The 23,444-nt window shown below is 48.1% G+C and overlaps 1 protein-coding gene across 1 annotated transcript in view; it reads left to right on the plus strand.

The window, feature by feature from the left end:
* Positions 1-23,100, plus strand: part of Pced1b (PC-esterase domain containing 1B) — a 178,197-nt gene extending 155,097 nt beyond the window's left edge. Inside the window, exon 5 of the mRNA XM_063263668.1 lies at positions 22,740-23,100. Coding sequence (XP_063119738.1) covers positions 22,740-22,804 — 65 coding nt within the window. The 3' untranslated portion in view covers positions 22,805-23,100. The remainder of the gene's footprint in view (positions 1-22,739) is intronic.
* Positions 23,101-23,444: the final 344 nt, after the last annotated feature.

Consider the following 23,444-nt stretch of genomic DNA (forward strand, 5'->3'; position numbering starts at 1 on the left):
CTGAGAACTTTTTGAGGTGATAAATTTAAGTGCAGGAGTCAGACAGCTCACCTGAGGCAGGTGGGTTGTTAGAGCTGAAAGTATCCCTGTACCCTGCCTGGGTTCCATTTCTCAAGGGAACCCCCTGTCCCTCTATCAACGGCAGTGTTTGCTGCTCACAGGCAAGCATCTAGAGCTGTGGTTCTCAACCTGTGGGTCACAACAGCGCAGCTGTCTTTTGCTACTGTGCGAGTTCTTTCTTCCAACCTTCTCTACCCTTTCTGTCCTCTAACACTAGATAGGAGAGCGAAGGGGGTAGAAAGGAAAGGGGGCGACATTATTAGATTATTATTAGACATTATTAGATTACTGTCTGCATCTTGGGGCCAGTTTGATCTTCACCATCAGGATATCCAATTACTTCTTGTTGTTTCTTCTATGTGCACAACCCCTTAACAAGCCATAAGTAACAACAACCAATAGCAAAAAACCTACTATCATCTAGCGGATAGCCCCGTCCCGTCTCCATACTGGGATTAAAACACAAGCACATTCCTATTTCTGTTTTGTTGTTGTTGTTGTTGTTGTTGTTGTTGTTATTGAAACCGAAATTCTCACTACAAAATCCCCTTGCAGGGGGCTGGATGTCAGATAGCTTGCATCTTGGATATTTACACTATGATTCGCAACAGTAGCAAAATCACAGCCACCGAGGATCCAGGAAACACACAGCATGAGGAGCTGTATCAAAGCATGAGCAACTGTATCAAGCAACACCGTTAGGAAGGTTGAGAACCAGCCTTCAGGGGAGGAGACGTAAGAAGACATCAAGATTAACGAGGAGGGAATCAGAGCCAGGGTTTGTGAAGAAAGAGGAAGCCAGCAGTTTTCAGATGACCGGTCAAGTTCCTGCAAGACCGGGTCTCTCCTGCAGCAGAGCGGCTCACGTCAGTCAAGGGCTGGAGAGATACTGCAGAGATTAAGTGTACTGGGGGGTCTTCCAGAGGACCCAGGGTCCTGATACCCATACAGCAGCCCACAAACATTTATAAAGTCAGTTCCAGGGGACCTAGTGCCCATTCTGAACTCTGCTACACAAATATGTTACACAGATATATATTCAGGCAAAACAATCATATACAAATAAAAATCATAAATATAAAAATTACTGCTGCATCAGAGCTGCATGGGTCTGTGCTAAGTACTCTGCATATCTGTTATGGTTGTTGGCTTAATGTTTTGGGGGTAGGGACTCTTGACAGGGAGCGAGGGTGTCTCTGACTTGTGCCTGTTCTTGGGATCCCCTTCCTTCACCAGCCTTGCTGTGAGTAGGCTCCTGGTCTTGTAATTGCATCTTGTGCTAGGTACAGCTGGTGTCCTTGGGACGCCTGCTTTTGTCAGGCGGGAAATAAGGGAGTAAATCTAGGGGGAAAGGGAGTGAGGGGACTGAGAGGAGGGGGTAAGGGAGGTGGGTGGACTGGGAATAGTGGGGGAAGGGAGGTGGGAGACTAGGAGGAGTGGGGGGAAGGAAGGGAAAGGAGTAGGGGGACTGGGAGGAGTAGGGAGAAGGGAGGTGGGGGGACTTGGAGGGGTGGGAGGAAGGGAGGTGGCGGGACTTGGAGGTTAAGGGGAAGGGAGGTTGGGGGCTGGGAGGAGTGAGGGTGAAAGGAGGTGAGACTGGGAGGTGAGGGGGAGAGAGGTTGAGGGATTGGGAGGAGTTGGGGGGAAGGTAGGTTGGGGGACTGGAGGAATGGGAGGAAGGGAGGTGGGGGAAGGGAGTGGAGGGACTGGGAGGAGTGGGGGGAAGGGAAGTAGGGGGACTTGGAGGAGTGGGAGGAAGGGAGGTGGGGGGACTTCAAGGGTGGGGGAAGGGAGGTGGGGGACTGGGAGGTGAGGGGGAGAGAGGATTGGGAGGAGTTGGGGGGGAGGGAGGTTGGGGGACTGTGAGGAGTGGGAGGAAGGAAAGTCATGGTCAGAGAAGAAGAAACAATGTTTAAAATGACCCATTCATTCACTCTTTATCAGCTCATTACTGGCTGACCTGCTGTGCACCAGGGCCCGGGCTGCCCCTCTTCTGGGCACCAGGCCCCAGTGCTGTGTGGAGGATCCAGATGGAAGGAAGACCACGCAGCTGAACTAACCGTTCCATCACTGAAATGTTGTTAGGAACACATAGAATTTCAGGACACCTATCCGTGCGTGCGGGATTCTTACCAACCTTTATTTGACCACCAAGCTCACCAGGCTACAGGCCAGTTCAAATCCTCCTCACAGCAGAGTGCATGATTGATTGCCCCAGAGTCCTGGCCCCCTTGGGGGAATTCCAGCAGAGCCAGGAAGAAATGTGCTCTTTTGTAAGGTTTTCTTGTCTGACTTCATTCCAAGGGCTAGAGCCACAGCAGCTGAGGAACGTTCATGGGGGCTTAGGGAAGAGCATGGCTGGAATCCAGAAGGCAGGACTCTGCCAAAGGCCACGACTTTTAAAATGTGTGTTGAAATAGGTTGTGACTAAGACTCAGCTGCCTCTGGAGGTCGTGCCTCAGGGAAAACCTTTGACATACATTCAAATCCTCCATTGGCTTAGGGACTCCTAGAGAAAAGACTTAAACCACGTACACTCAAGTAGATTAAGACGCCATCCAGATGACCCAGGTGTCCCCAAAGCAGCCAGACCACCTAGGGGTAGGGAATAGCCCAGCAGAAGCTCAACCAAAGGGAACAGGAGTGAGCCTTAGGAACCAGGAGGGGGAGGGGGGCGATTCAGTACTGGAAGACATAAATTTTGGCCACAGTAGCTGTGGTGTTAGGACTAAGACAGCACTGTGCACATCTCAGATGAGAGACTGAACTGGGAAGGAAGCAGAAACAATGGTGGGCTTGATCCATGCACATACGTGAGCCCAGCCTGGGGACAGTGGTGTCCCGAAGTTACCGAGGAAGAGAGTATGAGAGTATGGTCTAATCAATCCAGTGACTCCTGTCTTCCAGCCTTTCTCTGTCCCTGTAGAAACAGCAGGTGTGCAGCTCCGTGGGAACCCAGGAGTAGTGCTAAGATCTCGGAAGGGGGAAGTTTCACGTAAAGCAGTCCACTTCCTGGTCAGGAAAGAGAGGCGGGACCGCTTTTGCTACAGTTGAAGAACAGGCGGGAAATGTCCACTTTACACTGAGTCAAGAGGGACGCCAGCAAACAGACCGACCTCAAACCAAGCACTCACTGGTCTGCAGCAGCCATGGCCAAGGAGTCCAGTAACTACCTGAAGAAAAGTTAGAGGGATGGACTGGAGAGATGGCTCAGTTGTTAAGAGCACTGACTGCTTTCCCAGAGGTCCTGAGTTCAATTCCCAGCAACCACATGGTGGCTCACAACCATCTGTAATGGGATCTGGTGCCCTCTTCTGGTGTGTCTGAAGACAGCTACGGTGTGCTTATAATAAATAAATAGATAGATAGATAGATAGATCTTAAAGAAAAGTTAGAGGGACATAGGTAGGCAAAGAAAGGTGAAACTGGACCCATGAAATTGGATCTCAGAAGGGAAGGCACAGGGGTGGGTGCCTAAAAGGACCAATGGGGGAAAGTGGAGGTCCCGGGCGCCAGTAAAATACTTAAGTGGCACAGCACACTTCATGAAGGTGAATTCATGGCTGTTTGATGCCGTTCTAGCACGGAGGCAAATGCTGTAATGGCTGTCACATCACGTCTCCATCGCTCACTTTCAGTTTGAGTCTCTGCCTGTCAGAGGGTGGGGTGGCGGGTGCTTTCTGCACTATGATTCACTGTGTGTCTTTTCCCAAGAAAATCACGTTTGAGTCTCTCTCTCTTTTAAATTTTATTTTTATGTGAGTACACTGTAGCTGTCTTCAGACACACCAGAAGAGGTCATCGGATCCCATTACAGATGGTTGTGAGTCACCATGTGGTTGCTGGGAATTGAACTCAGGACCTCTGGAAGGGCAGTCAGTGCTCTTACCCGCTGAGCCATCTCTCCAGCCCACGTCTGAGTCTCTTTAGGACAGTCCTAACTTACCATCCCTTCTGCTTTAGGGAAATAACCTTACTGGGCTCTATTTGGGAGTCTTCCGTAAGCCCTGCAGATTGTTACAAGCACGAAGGCACTTTATGAGGCCACAGCTCCAGGATCCTCTTGGTACATTCATCCCTACGCAAACTCAGAAACAGGATAAACTTAGCGGAAGCTGACAAGCTCCAACTGGCCGGGAGGATTGGCAACAGATCAGAGGCTTCATCCTACAACACACTCAGACCTTCCTGAAAACTGGGACTTACAAGACAGAGGGTCATAGAGGGTATGTCCTTTCCCTACATAATGGTACGAACAGATGACATAAGGATATAAGAAAAAAAAGAGTTAGGTGTTAGGATTTGCCATTCATAAAAAGACTGGTTCACACCAGGCTATGGTGACAGTATCTAACCATTCATAAAAAGACTGGTTCACACCAGACAATGGTGACAGTATCTAACCATTCATAAAAAGACTGTTTTGGGCTGGAGAGATGGCTCAGCGGTTAAGAGCACCAACTGCTCTTCCAGAGGTCATGAGTTCAATTCCCAGCAACCACATGGTGGCTCACAACCATCTGTAATGAGATCCGATGCCCTTTTCTGGTGTGTCTGAAGACAGCTACAGTGCACTCATATAAATAAAATAAGTACATCTTAAAAAAAAAAAGACTGGTCCACACCAGGCTATGGTGACAGTATTTAACCATTCATATAAAAAGACTGGTCCACACCAGGCTTTGGTGACAGTATCTAACTAAGAACAAAAGTCTTTTCCAAGACAAATAGATTTTTTTATGGAGACCATGAATACAATATCACCTTTATACCTCGGATTGAACAACAGCCACACGGCTTTTACGCCTGAGGATGTTCTCAGGCTCAGGCTGACTTGCAGGTAGCATTTTGAACACCAAGGGTTAATAATATCAGCCCGAGAGTGGGCTTCCATATAGAGATTATGCTTGGTTTAGCAGAAATATTCTGTGGATGCGTTGACATGGGGTTATGGGACTGATAACGGAAACACAATGTCCTATCTGTACTTGCTAACTGTAATTAGACCTGCGACTCTGGACATGCAGTGAAAAATCAAACACGAGTTCGGGGACAAAATGATATGATCTGTATCTTTTGGAAAATCCCTAGTCTTTGTGTTATGAGATCTGCATAAATAAAGAAGCAATGTGACTGCTAGTTAGTGAGAGCTGCAAGATTCTCCCAGCCTTGCTGTCTGACTCAGTCCTCCTCCTCTGACTCCTTACCTCCTCTCTGGGACCTGGCCGTCCATCCCTGGGCTGCCCTCCAACCCCCAACCCTGGTGCCTAAGCTAGCGTCAGTTTGGCAGACTTGCAGCCTTAAGTCTTTCATCCCAGAGGGTCAAGTTGTTAACTTTTCCTTTCTCTGTAGCCTTCTCTCCTGTATTTCCTGAATGGGCAGTTTTCTGATTCGTGTAAAGGACAAAACATGGCGACCTCCGAGATGACCCATTTCTCACCCCCATCCCAAGTCTACCTTTGGTGTAGTGATACTTAGCTTTAAACAGAGCAAGGAGATTAAGGTAACTTAATCATAAGGTTGTGGTCCCACCTATCACTGACCGTCATTGTCTCAGCTCTAGCTTTTCCTGCAAGGTGATTTAATCAATTGTCAAAACTGATATTTTCAAAGGAGACAACACAACCCCTGCCCCCATTCCATGACCCCAATTTGGCTGACATTGGGGTCCTTCCTCAGCATGGGAAACTTCCAATTTCTTGTATGGGAGTCTGTGTTTCAATAGTCTAATAGCTGAGGGTCAAATACCTTGTTGGAATGGCTTCATTTCTTTCCAGACAGTCATGGTTCCTCCAGGAAAACAAAATGAACGCTAGCACTTAAAACAGGCATTAAATGGGAAGTGAATTATAAAGACTTTAAAAGGGTTAATATGGAATCTTAGTCAGGGTTCACTGCTGTGAACAGACACCGTGACCAAGGCAACTCTTATAAGGACAGCATTTCATCGGGGCTGGCTTACAGGTTCAGAGGTTCAGTCCATCATCGTCAAGGCAGCAGCATGGCAGCATCCAGGCAGGCATGGAGCAGGAGGAGCTGAGAGTTCTACATCTTCATCTGAAGGCTGCTAAGTGGAAGACTGACTTCCAGGCAGCTAGGAAGAGGGTCTTAAAGCCCACACCCACAGAGACACACCCACTCCAACAGGGCCACACCCACTCCAACAGGGCCACACCCACTCCAACAGGGCCACACCTTCTAATAGTGCCACTCCCTGGGCCAAGCATATACAAACCATCACAGTGACCCCTGCAGGCTCTCAGACTGAATGAACAGAATTTGTACAAGTGACCGGAGCCTTGCAGCTTCATCAAGTGACACCTGCCCTCCCCCGCCAATAAATATTCAGTATCCCAGTGCTTAAAATACCATCCTCTACGGGAAATCTCCTGCCTCCCAGAATTAAAGCAAAGGACCCCTGAGTTACCCTGCTTAAAGCCCAGATGACAGTTGTGGTCCCTGCATTCACCAGCCGGCCTACACAGGTTCTTATCTTACACTTAACAGAACTCAAAGGAAGACTTTCTGTTTCATCTTCTTGGGGACCACCAGAACGGTGTATCCGTTGTTTAATTTGTGGGTTCACTAAAGAGGATGCCGGTCATTTCTATTCCAGAGTAGATGTACGATAAAGAACATAAACTTCAAATTAAAACAGGGCTTGGGCTGGAGACGTAGCTCGATTGGAACAGTTACTTCCTAGCACGCGTGAAGTCCCAGATTTGATTCCCAATGCAGCATAAACTGGACATGATGTCCCACACCCACAATCTCACCACTCAGGAGGGAGAGGCAGGAAGAACGGAAGAAGTTCAAGGTCAGCCTGGGATTCATATGAGTCTGAGGCTAACCTGGAATACTTGAGACCTTGAAGGTACGGTCCAAATCGCAGCTCTGCGCTGTGACCTTGAATCAGTTCCTTAACCTCTCTTGGTTTGGTTTCTGGATCTCAAGTGTGGAGTAAGAGCGGGGACCTCTGTTCCAAGGCAGGTGAGGACTCAAAAGGGCGGCAACTCTCCTGCTGCGGACTCCGCTCACATTCCCAGCAGCCGCCCGCTGTGGTCATTGTCACGACTCCCAGTAGCCAGTTAAAATCAGAACTCAATAAGCTTGTGATTTAGCAATCATATTTATATCTTAAATTCTCATTCCACACAACGTCCACATAATAAACTCACAACCAATTGATAGTGATATAAACTGCCCACCAAGATAAGATAAACTGTCCTAATAAAATTCCATTCCTGGGGCTGGAGAGATGGGTCAGCGGTTAAGAGCACTGACTGCTCTTCCAGAGGTCCTGAGTTCAAATCCCAGCAACCACATGGTGGCTCACAACCATCTGTAATGGGATCTGATGCCCTCTTCTGGTGTGTCTGAAGATAGCTATACAGCGTATTCATATATAATAAATCTTTTAAAAAATTCCATCCCTTATGAAATATTCATAACTACCTGTGGCCCTTTAAGGCCACACAGATCTGGGTCGTCCTTCTCCTCCTCCACCTTGGTTCCTTTTTCCTTTCTCCTCTCTCTCTCCTCCCTTCAAACTCTGTGCCCGCCTTACTTCTTCACTGCCCAATCACAGGCCTTGCCTTATCATGTGTATCATGTGCCCGCCTCCACCTGCATACAGACAACAGCCTACCGATCCCTTCACCCAGACTTGTTCACAGCAACGGTTACCTGCTACTGGAGCAGAATGCCTGACCCGTCACAGTGTTGGAGCCCAGCTTTTCTGCCGGGACGCTCTTGAAATAAGGTTATCTACACACAGAACATATCTCGTCCTCCTCAATCTCTCCCACGTCAGGTTCACCAGCCTTGATCCAGCTCCTGCCCATTTTCCTGGGTTGTATCCTAGAGAACATGGAGACTTGCGCTGCCTCGGAATGAAATTCAAGTTCAAAGCTCAGCACTGTGATTGCTGTACCCACTCACTCTGGATCCATCTCCCCTCACTCTGCATCCCTCTCCTCTCACATTGGATCCTTCTCCCCCCAATCCTGTCTCTCTCTCCCCTAACTCCAATCCCTCTCCTCTCACACTGGACCCCTCTCCCCCCAGTCTGGATCCCTCCCCCTCACTCCAGTCCCTCTCCCCCTTTGGATCTGTCTCCCTCCACTCTGGATCCATCCCCCCCCCCCCCAGTTTAGATTCCTCTCCTCCCACTCCAGTCTCTCTCCCCCCACTCCAGTCTCTCTCCCCCCATTCCAATCCCTCTCTTCTCTCACTGGATCCCTCTCCCCCGACTCTGGATCCCTCTCCCTCCACTCTGGATCCCTCCCCCTACTCCAGTCTCTCTCCCCCTTTGGATCTGTCTCCCTCCACTCTGGATCCACCCCCCCCCCAGTTTAGATTCCTCTCCCCCCACTCCAGTCTCTCTCCCCCCACTCCACTCTCTCTCCCCCCACTCCAATCCCTCTCCTCTCACACTGGATCTCTCTCCCCCCACTCTGGATCCCTCTCTACCTTACCCTGCTTTCCACATTCTCCCGCCTCTGTTTTAAGACAGAGCGTCGCTGAATGAAGCTTACACACACACACACACACACACACACACACACACACACACACACACACACAAAGCCCTCCACAGGCTCTTGCCATTATTTCTTACATTTCCTGTTCACCTTCTTTCTGCCTCTTACCAGGAGGATTAGGTAGCCCCAAAGTGCCCCTTCTCTAAAAGTATGAGTCATGGCTTTTCTGGTCGGCCCCTGCCCTATGATCTCTTTAGTGAAAGGAACAAGTTCAGTTCATCTCAGAATCGAATGCCTGTCATAGAGCAGGTGTCCCATAAGGACCTTTGGGAGGAAGGATGTCGTCTAGTCTGTCTTCGTGGCCTAGAAGCCAACAGTAGCTTCCATCCTGTGGGCCTGCACGGCTGGGGAGGGATGGCTGAGACCTGGGGTGTCTTTTGCAAGCTCGTCCGTGGAAGGTATATGTTACTTCCCAAAGCTAGGAGCACCTGTGAGTTTTGCGGTCAATACAGTGTCTGTTCTAACACAGCAATGCTTCAAGTGGGGGTTATTTCTCTTCCAAGGGAAAGCCAATTAAATAAATTCTATTTTTCCCCCTTGGTGCTTACAGAGTGTGGGAGTTGTCACCAAACGCTCCTGAATATTCTAATTTGGTCATAAATGGGCTGAAATAATGCAGTGTAATTATGAGTCCAGAGGAAGATGTGCTAAATATTTCATCCTGTTCGGCATATGCTACGGGGGTGGGGGGTGGGGTGGGGGGATCCTTCCGCTGTAATTGCCAACATTCAATCCACAAAAAACGTAAACAGCAGCTGAGTTGTAAGGAGGCCGCAAAGACTCTCCAGGGACTCCAACATGTTCCAGAAGGGGCTCTCCTAGAGGGAGCGCTGTCACATCTACCCAGAGAGCCACTTCTTGTCATTCAGAAAGAGAACCTGGGAAAACAAGGGGACGTTTCCCTGAAGCAGACCAGATGCAAACATGGACATGCAGTCAGGTCTCGGCAGGGGAAATCTGGAATTCAGAGAAAACAATTGGAAGAAGCCAAGGAGAGTCAGCCACAGAGTCCTGTAGAACCAGCCTCTCCAGCGCTCCTATTCAGAGGGAGCCAGCAGGCGCCTGGTCGGAGCAGGGGAGGGCTCAAATGAGCTCAAATGCCAGCAACCCAGACAGTTTGTATCTTTCCACAGTGTCAGAATTTTGAATAACAAATTCATAAGCTAGGTCAGTTCCATAGGCTGCAGTCTGACAAGTAGTGCCAAGTTCCCCCTTTCAGCCTTCGTTCCTACTATTAACTCTCTGACCATGCACTGCACGGCACACGGTAAGTGTGTGTGTGCGTGTATGTGTGTGTGTGTGCGCGCACACTCCTCTGTGAGCTCAAGGAGTTCACATTAGCCTTGTTAGAGACAGAGGAACAAAACTGATAAAGACAGAAGGTTTGCTTAGCTATTGGTTCGGTATTAAGGAGTCCAGCTGGAGAACTACCAGGAGTGCAGAACCTAGTGCAGAACCTGCAGCTCTGGACTGAGCTGGGCCTTGGGGTTGAGCTGAGCTGTAGAGCAAAGCACTGACTGGATCTAGATGGACAGATGGACAGATTACAAGTCAATTTGAGTAGGATGGATCGGCAGAGGGGACCAAGCCCCAGGGCTCGTTGGGAGTTTTCTGTTTTCTGCCTGTTGGGGGTGGGGAACAGATGTTAGATTCATTAACAAATCGTTGCACTAATTAGTTAATGAGTAAGTAATTTCTAAGCACCCCCAGGTTGAGAGGAATGAGCAAAAGAGCCTAGAATTCTCCAAGTAGGGGCCAAGCATAGACTCTCTGTCGGTGGTTCTCAACCTGTGGGTCGTGACCCCTTTGGGGGACAGAATGACCCTTCACAGGGGTCACGTATCAGATAGGTACATTCTGATTCATAGCAGTGGCAAAATTACAGTTATGTAGTAGCAATGAGATAATTTTATGGTTGGAGGTCACCACAGCATGAAAAACTGTAAGGTTCACGGCATGAAGAAGGTTGAGAACCACTGCACTTCAGTGTCCACAGCAGACTGAATTCTGGGTCCAGAGGAAGTGGTTCCAGTATGGCTTCTTGATGGTCACGGAAAAGATGGGGGAGGATTCTGGGTGAGCAGCAACCCTAACTATGAGAGGAGAACCAGGGGGCTTGGGCCAGTTTGACTACTCTTGCTTCTATGTCTCTCTGTCAAAAGAACAGAATGTGCTCTGGACTGTTCTAGAGAAGCCAAGAAGGTCAAGTTACAGAATGGCTTCTGCCTGATGGAATTGCCTCAGGTGTGACAGTCACCAAGAGCTTGCTGAACCTCAGGCTGGCCACTTCAACCCCAGAAGACAGAAGTTTCTTGCCTTGAGAAAAGGGAGTCTGGGAGTTAAGGTGTGGAGAGAGCCTTGCATGTGCATATTTACTCTCAGGAAACTCAAACAAGTGTCTTCTTTTGGAATTTTCTTTTCCCCACTCCCACCCCAATTAGCCCAAGTCGGCCATGACTTCACAATCCTACCTCAGCTTCCCCAGTCTGGCATTGCCAGAATATACCACCATCATAGCCATATCACTTCTTAAATGTGTGAAGATAAGGATAATGGTGATGATGATGATTGATGATGATGATTGATGATGATTGATGTGATGATGTGTGATGATGAGTGATGATGATAGATGATGTTGATTGATGATGATTGATAATAATGATTGACGATTGATGATAGTGATGGTAGATGATGATGATGATGATGAAGATGGTGGTGGTGGAATACAAATGTGTCTGAATAATGATGGGAAACTGAAGAAAAGTGGTTTGGTTCGATCCCCATCCCAGGTCATTTAATCATGAGAAATAACTGGACTCATTAATGTGCACAACATAATGACTCAATGTGCAAGGTGACAGGTCCTAAAGACAATGTTCTAGACATTCTCCTTTAACTTTTTAAAATTGTTGTATGCTGTTTGTGGGTTTATGTGTGTGAGTAAGAGTTTGTACGTGCCATGACACATGTGTGGAGGTCAAAAGGCAACCTTGGATATCTCGCTCACCTTTTACCCTATTTGAGGAGACACATGTTCTCTGTTGTATAGGCAACCTCTGTTGCATATGTTGCTGTGGTAACCCAGAGACTACAGACACATGTGGTGCTATCCTGTTTTTTATCTGCTGTGTTAGTTCCTTTTTGCTGCTGTGTTAAAAAGGCAACTTATAGAAAGGACTTTATTTTGTCTTATGATTCCAGAAGGGTAAGAGCTTGTTCTTATAGGGAAGCACGATGGCAAGCTGCAGGTGTGGTGGCTGCAGGAAGCAGAAAGCACAAATAGGAAATGGAACTGGGCTTTAAAGTCTGAAACCGGGCTGGAGAGATGGCTCAGCCGTTAAAGGCTAGGCTCACAACCAAATATATAAAGTCTGAAACCCCAATTCCAGTGACTGACGTACTTCCTCCAGCAAAGCCACGCCTCCTAATCCTTCTCAAACAGTGCCACCAACTGGAGACCAAGTGCTCATATCTTAAAGCATAGGGGAGACATTTCTCACCCAAACCAGCACACATGGGTGCTGGGGATTAGAACTCAGGCCCCATGTTGGAGCTGGAGAGAGGCTCGTCAGTTAAGAGCATTGGGCGCTTTTCCAAAGAAGCCAGGTTCAAACACACACACACACACACACACACACACACACACACACACACACACACACACACACCTTATACCAACTGTAACATCAATTCCAAGGGATCTGATGCCTTATTTTGTCCTCTGTGGGTCCCCGACATGATGTGGTAGGAACACAGACATCAGACAAAACACCCATACCCCTAAAAAATAAAATAATTTTAAAGGTTCCATCTTGTAAATGTGCAATTTATTTGAAAGGAGGGTTTCTAAACGGAAAATGTCAGTGTTGGGGATCCCTGATCCTTCAACTACCCAGGGAAGAGTTTCCTGGGGTCACCTCACATCACCCCACAGAAGTGGATACAGCTGTGTCCAAGTGGGCATGAATGCTCCATCCAGAGCTCACGGTTGTCTGTGTAGCAATGTTTGGGGTTGCAGCTTCCAGCTCCTGAGCCTGTGGGCTGTGGTCTTGATGGATCAGTTTTGGGATTGTGTGTTCAATAAACTACCACAATTTGACTGAGATAGGTGTTCATGTGGCTTTTGGGGTGACTCCCCAACAAACATAACTGATAGAATACATATCGACTCATCATCTTCATTCATAATAGATTTATTAATACATGTATATGAATGTGATTTATTAGAATGACTTATGGGCTGTGATCCGGCTATTCCAACAATGGCTGTCTACCAACAGAAGTTCCAAGAATCCGGTAGGTGCTCACTCTCGGCTGGCCTTCAGTGTATGCTGGCATCCCAGAGAAGTAGGCTCTAACGCCAGTGAAGGAATACACTGCAGCCAGAGAGAGTGCAAGTAAGAAGCAAGCTTCCTTCTTCCGTGTCTTCTACCGTCTCACCCGCTTTGCTCCATCCCATGCCACACCGCCGATGACCTCTCTCTGAGCCTGGCAACAATTTCTCCACCCATCTAGTTCCCAAGGCAGGCTGCCACCATGCTAGAAATACACATCCCAATTCTGTGGCGGCCTAGTGTCTCCAACCACCACATATTCTCTTGAACTTAAATCTCCACATGAAAGAACACACAACACAATAACCTCTGATCCAACTGATAAGATATAATTGCCCACCTAGACACACAAAGCCCTGTACACACCCATCCCTTAAGAATATTCATAACAACCTGTAAATGTATGTGCAGAGAGGAATCTTAACATCAGCCTCCATATTCTCCCTCGATCCAGTCTCCTCCTCTCTCTAAAACTTCTCTCCTGACTATCCTTCCTTCTCGTCCAATGATAGACCTCGTTCTATCTTGAACCGGCCTTCACCTGCGTAATGACATCATCCTACACTTAGTAAATTCTGGACATGGTCAAGTTGACAACGAAGAGTAGGCATCACAATAACCTGTGGAAACCACTTCTACTGAGTGGGTCCCGGTGATTGATACCACTCATTACATCAAAGGTGGTATTGATACCACTCATCCTGCTCCCACCTCCTTCCCTGCCTCCTGCCTGGAAATCAGAGATCCTGGTGGCAGGCTTTTGCTTCAAGACCTCCCCCATCCTCAGAAAGCTCTAAGACACCCCTCTTCTGCCACAGAGACTGCAATTCCTCCCTTCAGAAACTGCTATGCTTCTGTCTGTTTTGGGCGCTGGGATCTGAACTCTCCTCAGAACCCCACGCCCACCCCCTTACCCCACCCCCAGCGCTACTGCCTTTCTGTCTAAGGCATTAATAACTGTAGGAGGTTGCTCAGGTGCAGCTTGTATTCAAATGCTAAATTCCGTACCCCAAGATCTGTTTGTGGACTGTCATGTATACCAGCCTCTGTTGTGTGTACCTTGCTCCCCAAGTTAACTGGTCAATCAAAGGCCAAAGCCTGTGACTGGGCAATAGTAGGCAGGTTTTCAGTTACCTGGCTGGGGTTACAGGTAGAGAGGGAGAAAGAACACAAAGAGAGGAGCAAGCCACCATGAAAGGACATGGCCAGGAGAAACAGCAAGGAACAAGGCACGTATGGCTGGGATATGAGTTAGAATAGCCCCAAACTTGCCCAGTGTAGACTTGCAGCTCGCAAATAAAATACCAGGATTGTGTATCTTTTATATGGGCTAGCTAGAACTTCTATCTCATTTTACAAATGGCTCTTCCAATAAACTCGGTACTCCCGGTCATCCATTTCACTCCGCGCTGAACTAACCCCCTTCAAAACACAACAAGGTGAGCCTTTTCTGTCCCAAGCCATGCTGGACCAGATCTTTTATAGAGCATTTCATCCTATGATCCCCACAAAAGAGAAGGGCTATTGAAGCCACACTGTGACAACTGATTCTACAATGACGTTGAAGTTTGTCCTTTGTTTTTGTTTGAGGCAGGCTTTCTCTGTGTGGCCCTGGCCATCCTGGAACTCACTCTGTAGACCAGGCTGGCCCCAAACTCCCAGAGATCTGCCTGCCTCCGCCTCCCAAGTGCTGGATTGAATGTGTGTGCCACCGGTGCCCGGTATGATGTTGAGTTTGATTTTGAGGGTACAGATCTTTTATCGGTGTACATGTGTAGGTGAAGGCCCTGGAACCTTAGTTCCTGATAGAGTGGGGTCAATCTAACGCAGAATCAAGGATGTTTAACCACAAAGGAAAATTCTGACCGTGAGGAAACATGGCTGCCGCGACAAAAGTGCAGCTCTCCTCCTGGGTTCCCTCGCCTATAACTCCTTGCCTGGGGCCTGGGTAGTCTCCTTTCTGGAGTGGATGGAGGCTTTCTTCCGCACCATGCTTACAGTTTTGCTGGAATTAGCTGTACCTGCTGCAAGACTACACAATAGAGCAACATTGAGTTGTGTTCGCGCCTCAGTACAGCTTCGTCAGTACTCAGTACAGCTTCGTCGGAGCTACACGATTCGCCCTTTTTCCCCAAAGCCCCGCCCTTCTTTTCTCCTCTGTGTGTCTGATCCTCTTGCCCTCGCTCTCTCGTTTAGCACCTGTCTGCCTGCATGTGCTGCTCCCTCCACGTCGAGTTTGTCAGGACTCTTCTTCAAGGCCCCTTTCTCCGTGCATGTTTTTAACAACCGTCACTAATAAGTTTCTCATCTGTTTCCGTGATTCTTATTTCTAATTCCCCAGAATTGCTCTGCCGTCGGCCCCATAACCGCATCTACAACAGCTTTCCCTGCCAGAGTGCTTCACAGGGTGCTAGGCAGTCACCAGACTTTCGTTACCTTTGACTTGAGGAGTCCAGCCAGGGCTAGTCCCTAGGAGAGATGTCGTATATCTATTTCCCTTCGGAGTGTCTAGGGGTTGATCTGGCCGGCAATTAGTGGTGTTGAGAGTGGCTAATGGCAGTGAAAAGAACTGCCTCTGTCAGGGAAGGGAGATCCACGCAAGATGCCTGTCGAGGTTTGGTCTGTTGCTCCGTACTGTGATGATAAATATGATAAATATCGGCCCCCAGGATCTGGTTACTTCACAGACAAGGAGATCCTCATGTACACCAAATGATGCCCCGTGACCTTGGTCCTTAATTTAAAACTATTGGTTGAATAAAGAGGCCTATAGCCTCTGCAGCTGGGCAGAAGAGAGGCAGGCAGGGCATTGGTTCCTGGGGCTTGGGGTCTGAGGATGGGACCATGAGGAAGAGAGGAAAGTGAAGAGAGAGGGAAAGACACTATGGGGTAAGAGAGAACTGTCCATGAGAGCCAAACAGTTGGAGTAAAAGAAGTCTAGGTGGAACATTGCAAGACATATCTTGGGGTTATTGACAGAGAAGTAGACACAATAGCATAGAGGGCTGATATCTGCCAGCTCTAGTGCTAATAAGGCTTATTATAAATATAAAGGTTTTGTGTCTTTTCTCTGGATCGAAGGCTGGGTAGAAACCCCCAATGAATTCTTACTACAACAGATGCCAGTCGTGTGGTGCCAGGGGAGGAGGATACAGAGAAGGATGCACAGATATTCACTGGAGAATGCAGAGTTTGGGGGTGAGCGGCAGGCCATGCGTCACCAGTAAGAAACGCAGGGATCCCAGAGGCCTCAGGAACGCTCGCTTGCTTTCTTCTTTTTACTCCCAGGCCAGGAGTCTAAGAAAAATTATATGCAATCATATAAAGAGCTAAGGTTTTATTTTTTCTATTTTCAAGTCTCCATGTAGACCGAGGATATAATGTTCGTTACGTACTTCTTCTCCCAAACTTATTTTGTTTTAAAGATAGGGCCTTACTCTATAGGTCAGGCTGGCCTTGAACTTGTGAAGATCCTCTTGCCTCAGCCTCCCAAGTGCTGGATTATAGTGGTGACCCATGGGACCCAGCCTTTAAACTCATAATTAAAAAGGAAAAATTTAAAGTGGGACATAGAGGTGCACACCTTTAACCCCAGCACTCAGGAGGCAGAAGCAGGTGATCTCTGAGTTCAGAGACAGCCTGACCTACAGAATGAGTTCCAGGACAGCCAGGGCCACACCAAGAAACTCTGTTTGGAAAAATAAAAAAAAACAACAAGGAAATGAAAATTAAAAATATTTATTTTATTTTATGTGTATGAGTGTTCTGTTTGCACGTATGTACGCGTACCATGCCCATAGTTGGTGATCACAGGGGCATTGGAGCCTCTGGAACTGAAGTTACAGGTGGTTGTGAACCAACACCTGGGTGCTGGGAATCGAACCTGGGTCATTGTAGTGGTGAGGTTTTTGCTATAACTCTTTGACTCCTGATGGATCCTGGTGCACTCTGACCTGCCTGGGAGCTATTTTTGGATCCGAGAATGAAACCACACACACACACACACACACACACACACACACACACACACACACACACACACAAGCTTATTTTTAACATGCTCCACTAGCTCAGTGGCTGGGCACCTGTAAGCCTCCTGCAGCTAGCATGCCCTTCTCCCTCTACTCCTGGCTCAACAACTTCTGAATCTACTCTTAACTTTGCTGTCTATTACCTTCTGTAAAGCCCATTGATCTTTGCTACCCATATTCCCTTTAGGGAATATGGAGGCCATATTCCCTTTAGGCCTACAATTCGGATGATCTCCCCTCTGCAACTCTAAATCTGTTCATGGCAATTCTCCCCTCCTCCCCCTGTGTCTTAGCCCGAGCAACTCTAAGAGTCCCCATCTCCCTTTGCCCAGCCACTGGCTGTATAGCAGTACTTTATTGCCAATCAAATCCAGGCGGGGACAGGCTTCCTTTAGCCTGCAGGACGCCACAGTTTTATCTGGGTAACACAGTTAGCAAGAGAACACAGGTCATCTCCAAGGAGGTAGGTACTCTTAACTCCTGAGCTTTCATTCCAGCTCCTCAGCCCTTATTTTTTAAATCATTTTAATTATTGAGCTAGTATCTTACTTAGGATTTCTATTGCTCTGAACAGACACTGTGGCCATGGCAACTCATATAAAGCGAAACGTTTAATTGGGGGCTGACGTACAGTTTCAGAGGTTCAGACCATTATCCTCATGTCGGGCAGCACGCCGGCACACAAGCAGACATGGTGCTAGAGGAGCTGAGAGTTCTACATCCGAATTGGCAGACAACAGGAAGAGAAGGCCACCTTAGGCCTGGATTGGGCATCTTGAGACCTCAGAGCCTCCCCCAGTGACACACTTCCTCCAACAACGCCATAACTCATCCCACAAGGTCACACCTCCTAATAGTACACTCCCTATGAGCCTGTGGGGGGCCATTTTCATCCAAGCCACCACAGCTAGGGATCTAGCCCAGGTGGCAGAATGTTGGGTAATTGCCTCATGGCCTGGAATCAGACTGTACTGGGTTATAGTCCCTAACCCAAACCAGTGGCTTGGCTCCCAGCTTGACCGTTCTGTTTCACCTACAGAAAAAAAAAAATATTTCCAGGTTCTAAACAATCTACCTTGCCCCCAACTGAATCATTACAAAATAGCTTTAATGTCCTGGTAGTTTTACACATTCACCCTCACCCCCCCACTCCCCTCCCCCACTCACTCAGCGTTCACCCCATGGATAGGTCATGACCCCTGGCTGTGCCAGTGAAGCACTCTCCCCTTGTAGAGATGCCTCCTCTTTCTTAGAGCACTGGCGTAGCCTTCTCGAAGCCCTGGCTTTAGTCTCCGACACTTCTTAAACTGACTGCAATCCCAGCACTTGGGATGTGGAGTCAGGAGGACCAGAAGTTCGAGGTTGTCCAAAATTACAAACTGAGTTTGAGGCCAGCCTGGGATGTATGAGACACTGCCTTAAAGACTCTTGACGTGGTGACACATAGCTGTGATCCCAGCATTTAGAAGGCAGAGGCAGAGGGAGTCAGTGTGACGTCATCCTAAGTTCCAAGCCAAGCCACCGTAGTAAGACCCTGTCTCACTGTTAGCCTCAAATGAAAACATATCGAATATATAGATAACATATAAAAGTATATTCCAACTAGAAAATTCAAGCAGTGCAATCTAAAGCCCAAGTTTGTCTGGACCCCATTTCCTAAAGCCCGTTTGTCCCCCAGAGGGTGACCGGGGAGCCTTCCTGACCTGCATCTGCGCATGCAGAGTCCGACTTATTTTATCTTACTTATTTGCCACCTAGAATTGTTCCAACTAAAGTAGGTAGCTGGGGACATCGAATCTCTAGAACAGCTGTGACCAAGTTCTACTCTGTTCAAGCCTCATCCAGTGGGAAGGCTGGCAAGGAGGCCTAGTAATAAATATTTTCCCAGCATGTGCAAGCATGTCTAGGGGGCGTCCCCAGTCCTTCAAACAGTCAAACATTGTCACTGAATGCGGATGGTGCCTGGAGGCAGGAGAGGCAGGCAGGATTTAGGACCGACAAAGTGCAGTTCGCTGGGTAGACGTAGGGATCCTAGGATCCTGGGCAGCACAAAGCAGGGAGAGAGAGATCCCTGAGGCTAGGAGAGAGAACTTCTGCTAAGCTGTATGAAGAGGCAGTTGGGCAAGCAGGAGGTAGGTACCTAGGCTAGGCTTTGCCAAAAGTCAATTAAGACACCGCCCTGTTGTCAGTGTGAGGTGCAAGACAAAGAGCTGTTAGTGACCTTGTGTACCCTGTAGAGGTTGCCTGGCAGGGCCTCCAGGGAGGACAAAATGATACTTAGAAAATGTCTGTGACCCAGTCAGGTCAGGCAGGGGCCTCACACACTCACAAATTCTCAGTGCCTATGAAGGCTGAGCCAGTAAAGACTCAGGGAAGTCAAAAGCCGTGGGGGTCATCTGGTTATGAGGAGAAGATGGCCACTCACCCCAAAAGTAGAGAGCATGACTGACAAGACCCCTACCTGGTTTGATGCTGTATTTGCCTGGTCTCTACTGAGCCCATGTGAAGTGAGTTTCTGGAGCTATGAACTCAAGGACTCTTACCACAACCAACCGTTAGCCATGCCATAGGTGATAATCGGTAGAGGGGCCCTGACCAGTGAGAACCTGCCTTCCCTCTCTCCCCATTATCTCCATCCTACATCCGATCCTCATTCCTGAAATGGCGCAGGGACAGCTGAGTCAGCAATTCAACCCTGCATAGAACCCTTGCTGGATCTCTAACTTTTAAAATCTTGTGGATTTGAAAATAACCAGGGAACGAAAAAGATCTGAATATCAAAACTCCCCCTTTAAAGTATAACATGGTTATTAATGGTATTACTTGAATTAAACTATTAGGCTAAACTTTTAAAATACTTGGCAATCAGGGCATCCGTTAGCAATGCGTTTGTGCGTGTATCTGCATATGCATAGATACACATGAATATGTGAATCTGGGTTTTTAATCTACTAAAACCTATTTATGTGGGCCAAATCAAATAAGCAGTTATTAGACTTTATTATACTCTTCGCCTGAGGCCCAGAATTCTGCTATTCTATGTCAGTATCCTTCCCTCATTGCCAACACATGCTTTGAGGACACACACACACACACACACACACACACACACACACACGTCTTGTTTACTGTTTTTTTATAAGATAAATGTGCATTGACCTTTGAAAACATTACCATGTCAAGCCTGGAGATGAAGGGCTGAACAAGGCAGACAAATGCTTGCCTGTGTTACTTAACAAGCATCCAGACGCTGGTGAAGACAGAAAATGACAAGGAATCATTAAAAATGTCCAAATACTGACACGTGGATGAAGGATAAAACAAGGTAAAGAGACACAGGAAGTGCCCGGGCAGGGAATGCCTTCATTGGAGTGGGTTGGGAAGGCCTCTTTTGAGGTCACACTTGAAAAGAGACATGAATGCTAAGAAAGTCATCCAGGTCATGGTCCACAGTGTGAGTGAGAAGCCAGACAAATCCGTGTGGCGACTGCAGTCATTAGTGAGACCACGGCAAGATGGTGATGGTGAGGTACAGGCAGAGAAGGGAGGAAGGACAGGAAGACAGAGACAACATGCAAGGATTCTGTGGAGCAGGATGGCGACCCACTTGAAGGGCCTGAGGCATACAATTTGAGGAGACACTCCCCAGGACAGGGCTGGTGCCTGAGTGAGCTCTCCCTGGAGTTTGCCTTCTACTTACCTCGATGGCCCCAGCTCCAAGGACCATCATGCAATGGTGCTCAGAGACATAAGAAGGAAGAGGGCAGCCCGACACCCAGAGTTGGTGTGCTAACATAAGTTGGGCTTAGTGTCACTGTGGGCTGCTCTGGAATGGTAGCTAGCTCCATTGTTCTGTCTAAGGAAGACAGAGTCACGGCCATCCTATCAGACGAGGCAACTCTGCTCTCTCCATGCAGAAGGTAGAATCAAGGTCACTCGGCAGCTGTCTGAGCACAGACAAAACACAGAACACCAACCACTGTCTACACCAGCTACCAACGAGTGACAGTTACCAAGACAGTGTCAGCCTCCTGGATAGCACTTATTACGGTAAGAACACCAGAATCCCTCCAGCTCCTGATGCCATCCTTTCTAGAACCAAACTTTGCTCCTTTAAACGTTTCACCAATTCAGGGGGTTCTGTGAGCCTCTGAGTACCCTCCTGCTGAGATGCCCCAGGCTAAGCCTCTCTAGGATCCCCTGGTGCGTGTTCTTCTGTGCTGTCGTGGACGCAGCACACACAGGGGGTTCTTTGGGCTGGAGGGCGAGGTGGTAGGTGAGAATCCCGTCCTGCTGCAGAGCAGAGAAACCGCTCATTGTTTGTGCGGTAGGAACAGAGTGTGAAGTGAAGGGAGTGTGGAGGGCGGCTCTTTCTTGTAAGCTACTACGAGGCCGTGCAAATGAGACGTGTGCAGCATCGAAGAGTAGCCGGGATGGAGTGACTGACTGTGTACGTGCACTGTCCTGTCCTTTCTTGGACAATCCATCTGACAGAGTGTATGGATGATGTGACACAGGGAGCAATGGAAGGAGTTACTACTTGTCTTTCACATGGGAAAAAATTAATTTAGTGGTGGCAAAAATTTGTCTGTGGGTCAAGATGGGGCTTCTGATCTCTTATTTTTGGTGTGGTAGCTGTTCTACATCTCACTCTCACCTCAACCACATGGTTTTGTTCCACTTTTAGGGCGTGTATGTGTGTGTGTGTGTGTGTGTGTGTGTGTGTGTGTGTGTGTGTAGTGGTGGTGGTGGTGGTCCTGGGGATTGAACTCAGGGCTTTGAACATGCCAGACAAGTGCTTTACCAGCAAGCCACATCCCAACAAGAGAAAGTCTTTTGTTTTCCTAATGATATACTATGGAGTAGACGAAACCGCTTAGTGGCTTAAAACAATCACCTAGCATGAGAGTTGCAATGAGGGCTTTAATAATAATTTACTCAGTATCCTTGAATATTGTCACCCATTGGGCCAGCACAGTGGCGGCCCTCTATGCAAGCAACTCCGTTTTCCTGAGAACATGAATTCTTCCTATCTCACAGTTCCTCGAAGCTCCCAGAGAAAGCGCCAGGACTCAGATCAACCCCTAGGCCTGTTGTGGGACTAAATCTGTCTAGGCACCCCTGGCAGAGGAAAGAATGACTAAAAAAAACTTAACATCTGGTGGAAAGACAGTCCAGTGAGTAAAAGTGGTCCTCATTGGGTTCAGAGGCTAGGACTTCCAAAAAGAAACTGCTGCCAAAGTCAAACGAATGATCCGGGTCACATGATGTCTCCTCCACCACGAAGACAAAGTATGGAGACCTGAGCCCCAGGCTGTAACAGTAACCTCCCACTTAAGTCCGCGTGAGGCCTCCCCTTTCCTCCCTACCCTTGGACCCCGAGACCCCAAGAGCAAGACTGTACCTTCCAGTGTTGGTCATTGATGGACTGGCTGACTTGTCTCTGAAGTGCACTGAAGAAGCTTTTGAAACACGCTTGACCTCTGACGGGAGCGTTGCATGCTGGGAAGGTGATTTAGGGTAACTTGTCAGCCGGGTGAGGATCCTGAGTGCCTGGGAACGAACATCTCGGTTAGAAGAAAGGCACATTTTGCTAAAAACACTCTGTTATCTTTGTTTTACACTTAAATGAAACATTTGGGTCTCTGTGAAATTTGGATGAAATATTAAAGGTAATTTTCTCGGCACTGTATCTGGGGCTGATTGGCTGCGTCGGCTGGAGTATCCTGTGTGTGGCGCTGGTTGGTTAAGGGCTGTTTTTCCGTCTGCAGGGTGGGTTCCATTTCAGTCTGAGAATGAAGAGGAGACAGTTTATAGAACAGCGGGAGCTGTTTAAAAAACCGAATGGCCAATGAAGCTGTGAGTTCCCTCACTCCCTTCCAACACAGGAAGCAAGGGAAGGCCAGTTACACCTTGCAGTGAGTCGGTAATCTCCAAAGGCCTTTATCCTTGGCTCCTGGGGGGTTACCTTTGATGTCTTTCTTTACTCGAGTGTCCCAAGTCATAGTGGATAGACAATGCAACTCTGGGTGGGGACTGACCACTCCTAGATAGCGTAATGAACAAGGATGGGCTCTCCAGAAAGATCTGCCATGAGACTGAGTGGGGGATTTGGGTCATCAGTATCAGTGACCTGAAGTCAGCCATGTTATGAAGGGGAGCCCTGACACCTGAACGGTGAGGCTCAGAGAGCATTCTAGGCTGATGATCTCGGTATATATTGTCACGTGTGGGTACCACATATAAATATTACACACACACACACACACACACACACACACACACACACACACACACACACACACACACGGGTACTTTATCTTCAGGCCAGAAGAGGGCATCAGATCCCATTACAGAGGGTTGTGAGCCACCATGTGGTTGTGGGGAATTGAACTCGGGACCTCTGGAAGAGTGGTCAGTGCTCTTAACCGCTGAGCCATCTCTTCAACCTCCCCCTCACCTATGCTTTGTAAGGA

Source organism: Rattus norvegicus, chromosome 7 (assembly GCF_036323735.1).
Source record: "Rattus norvegicus strain BN/NHsdMcwi chromosome 7, GRCr8, whole genome shotgun sequence".
NCBI lineage: Eukaryota > Metazoa > Chordata > Mammalia > Rodentia > Muridae > Rattus > Rattus norvegicus.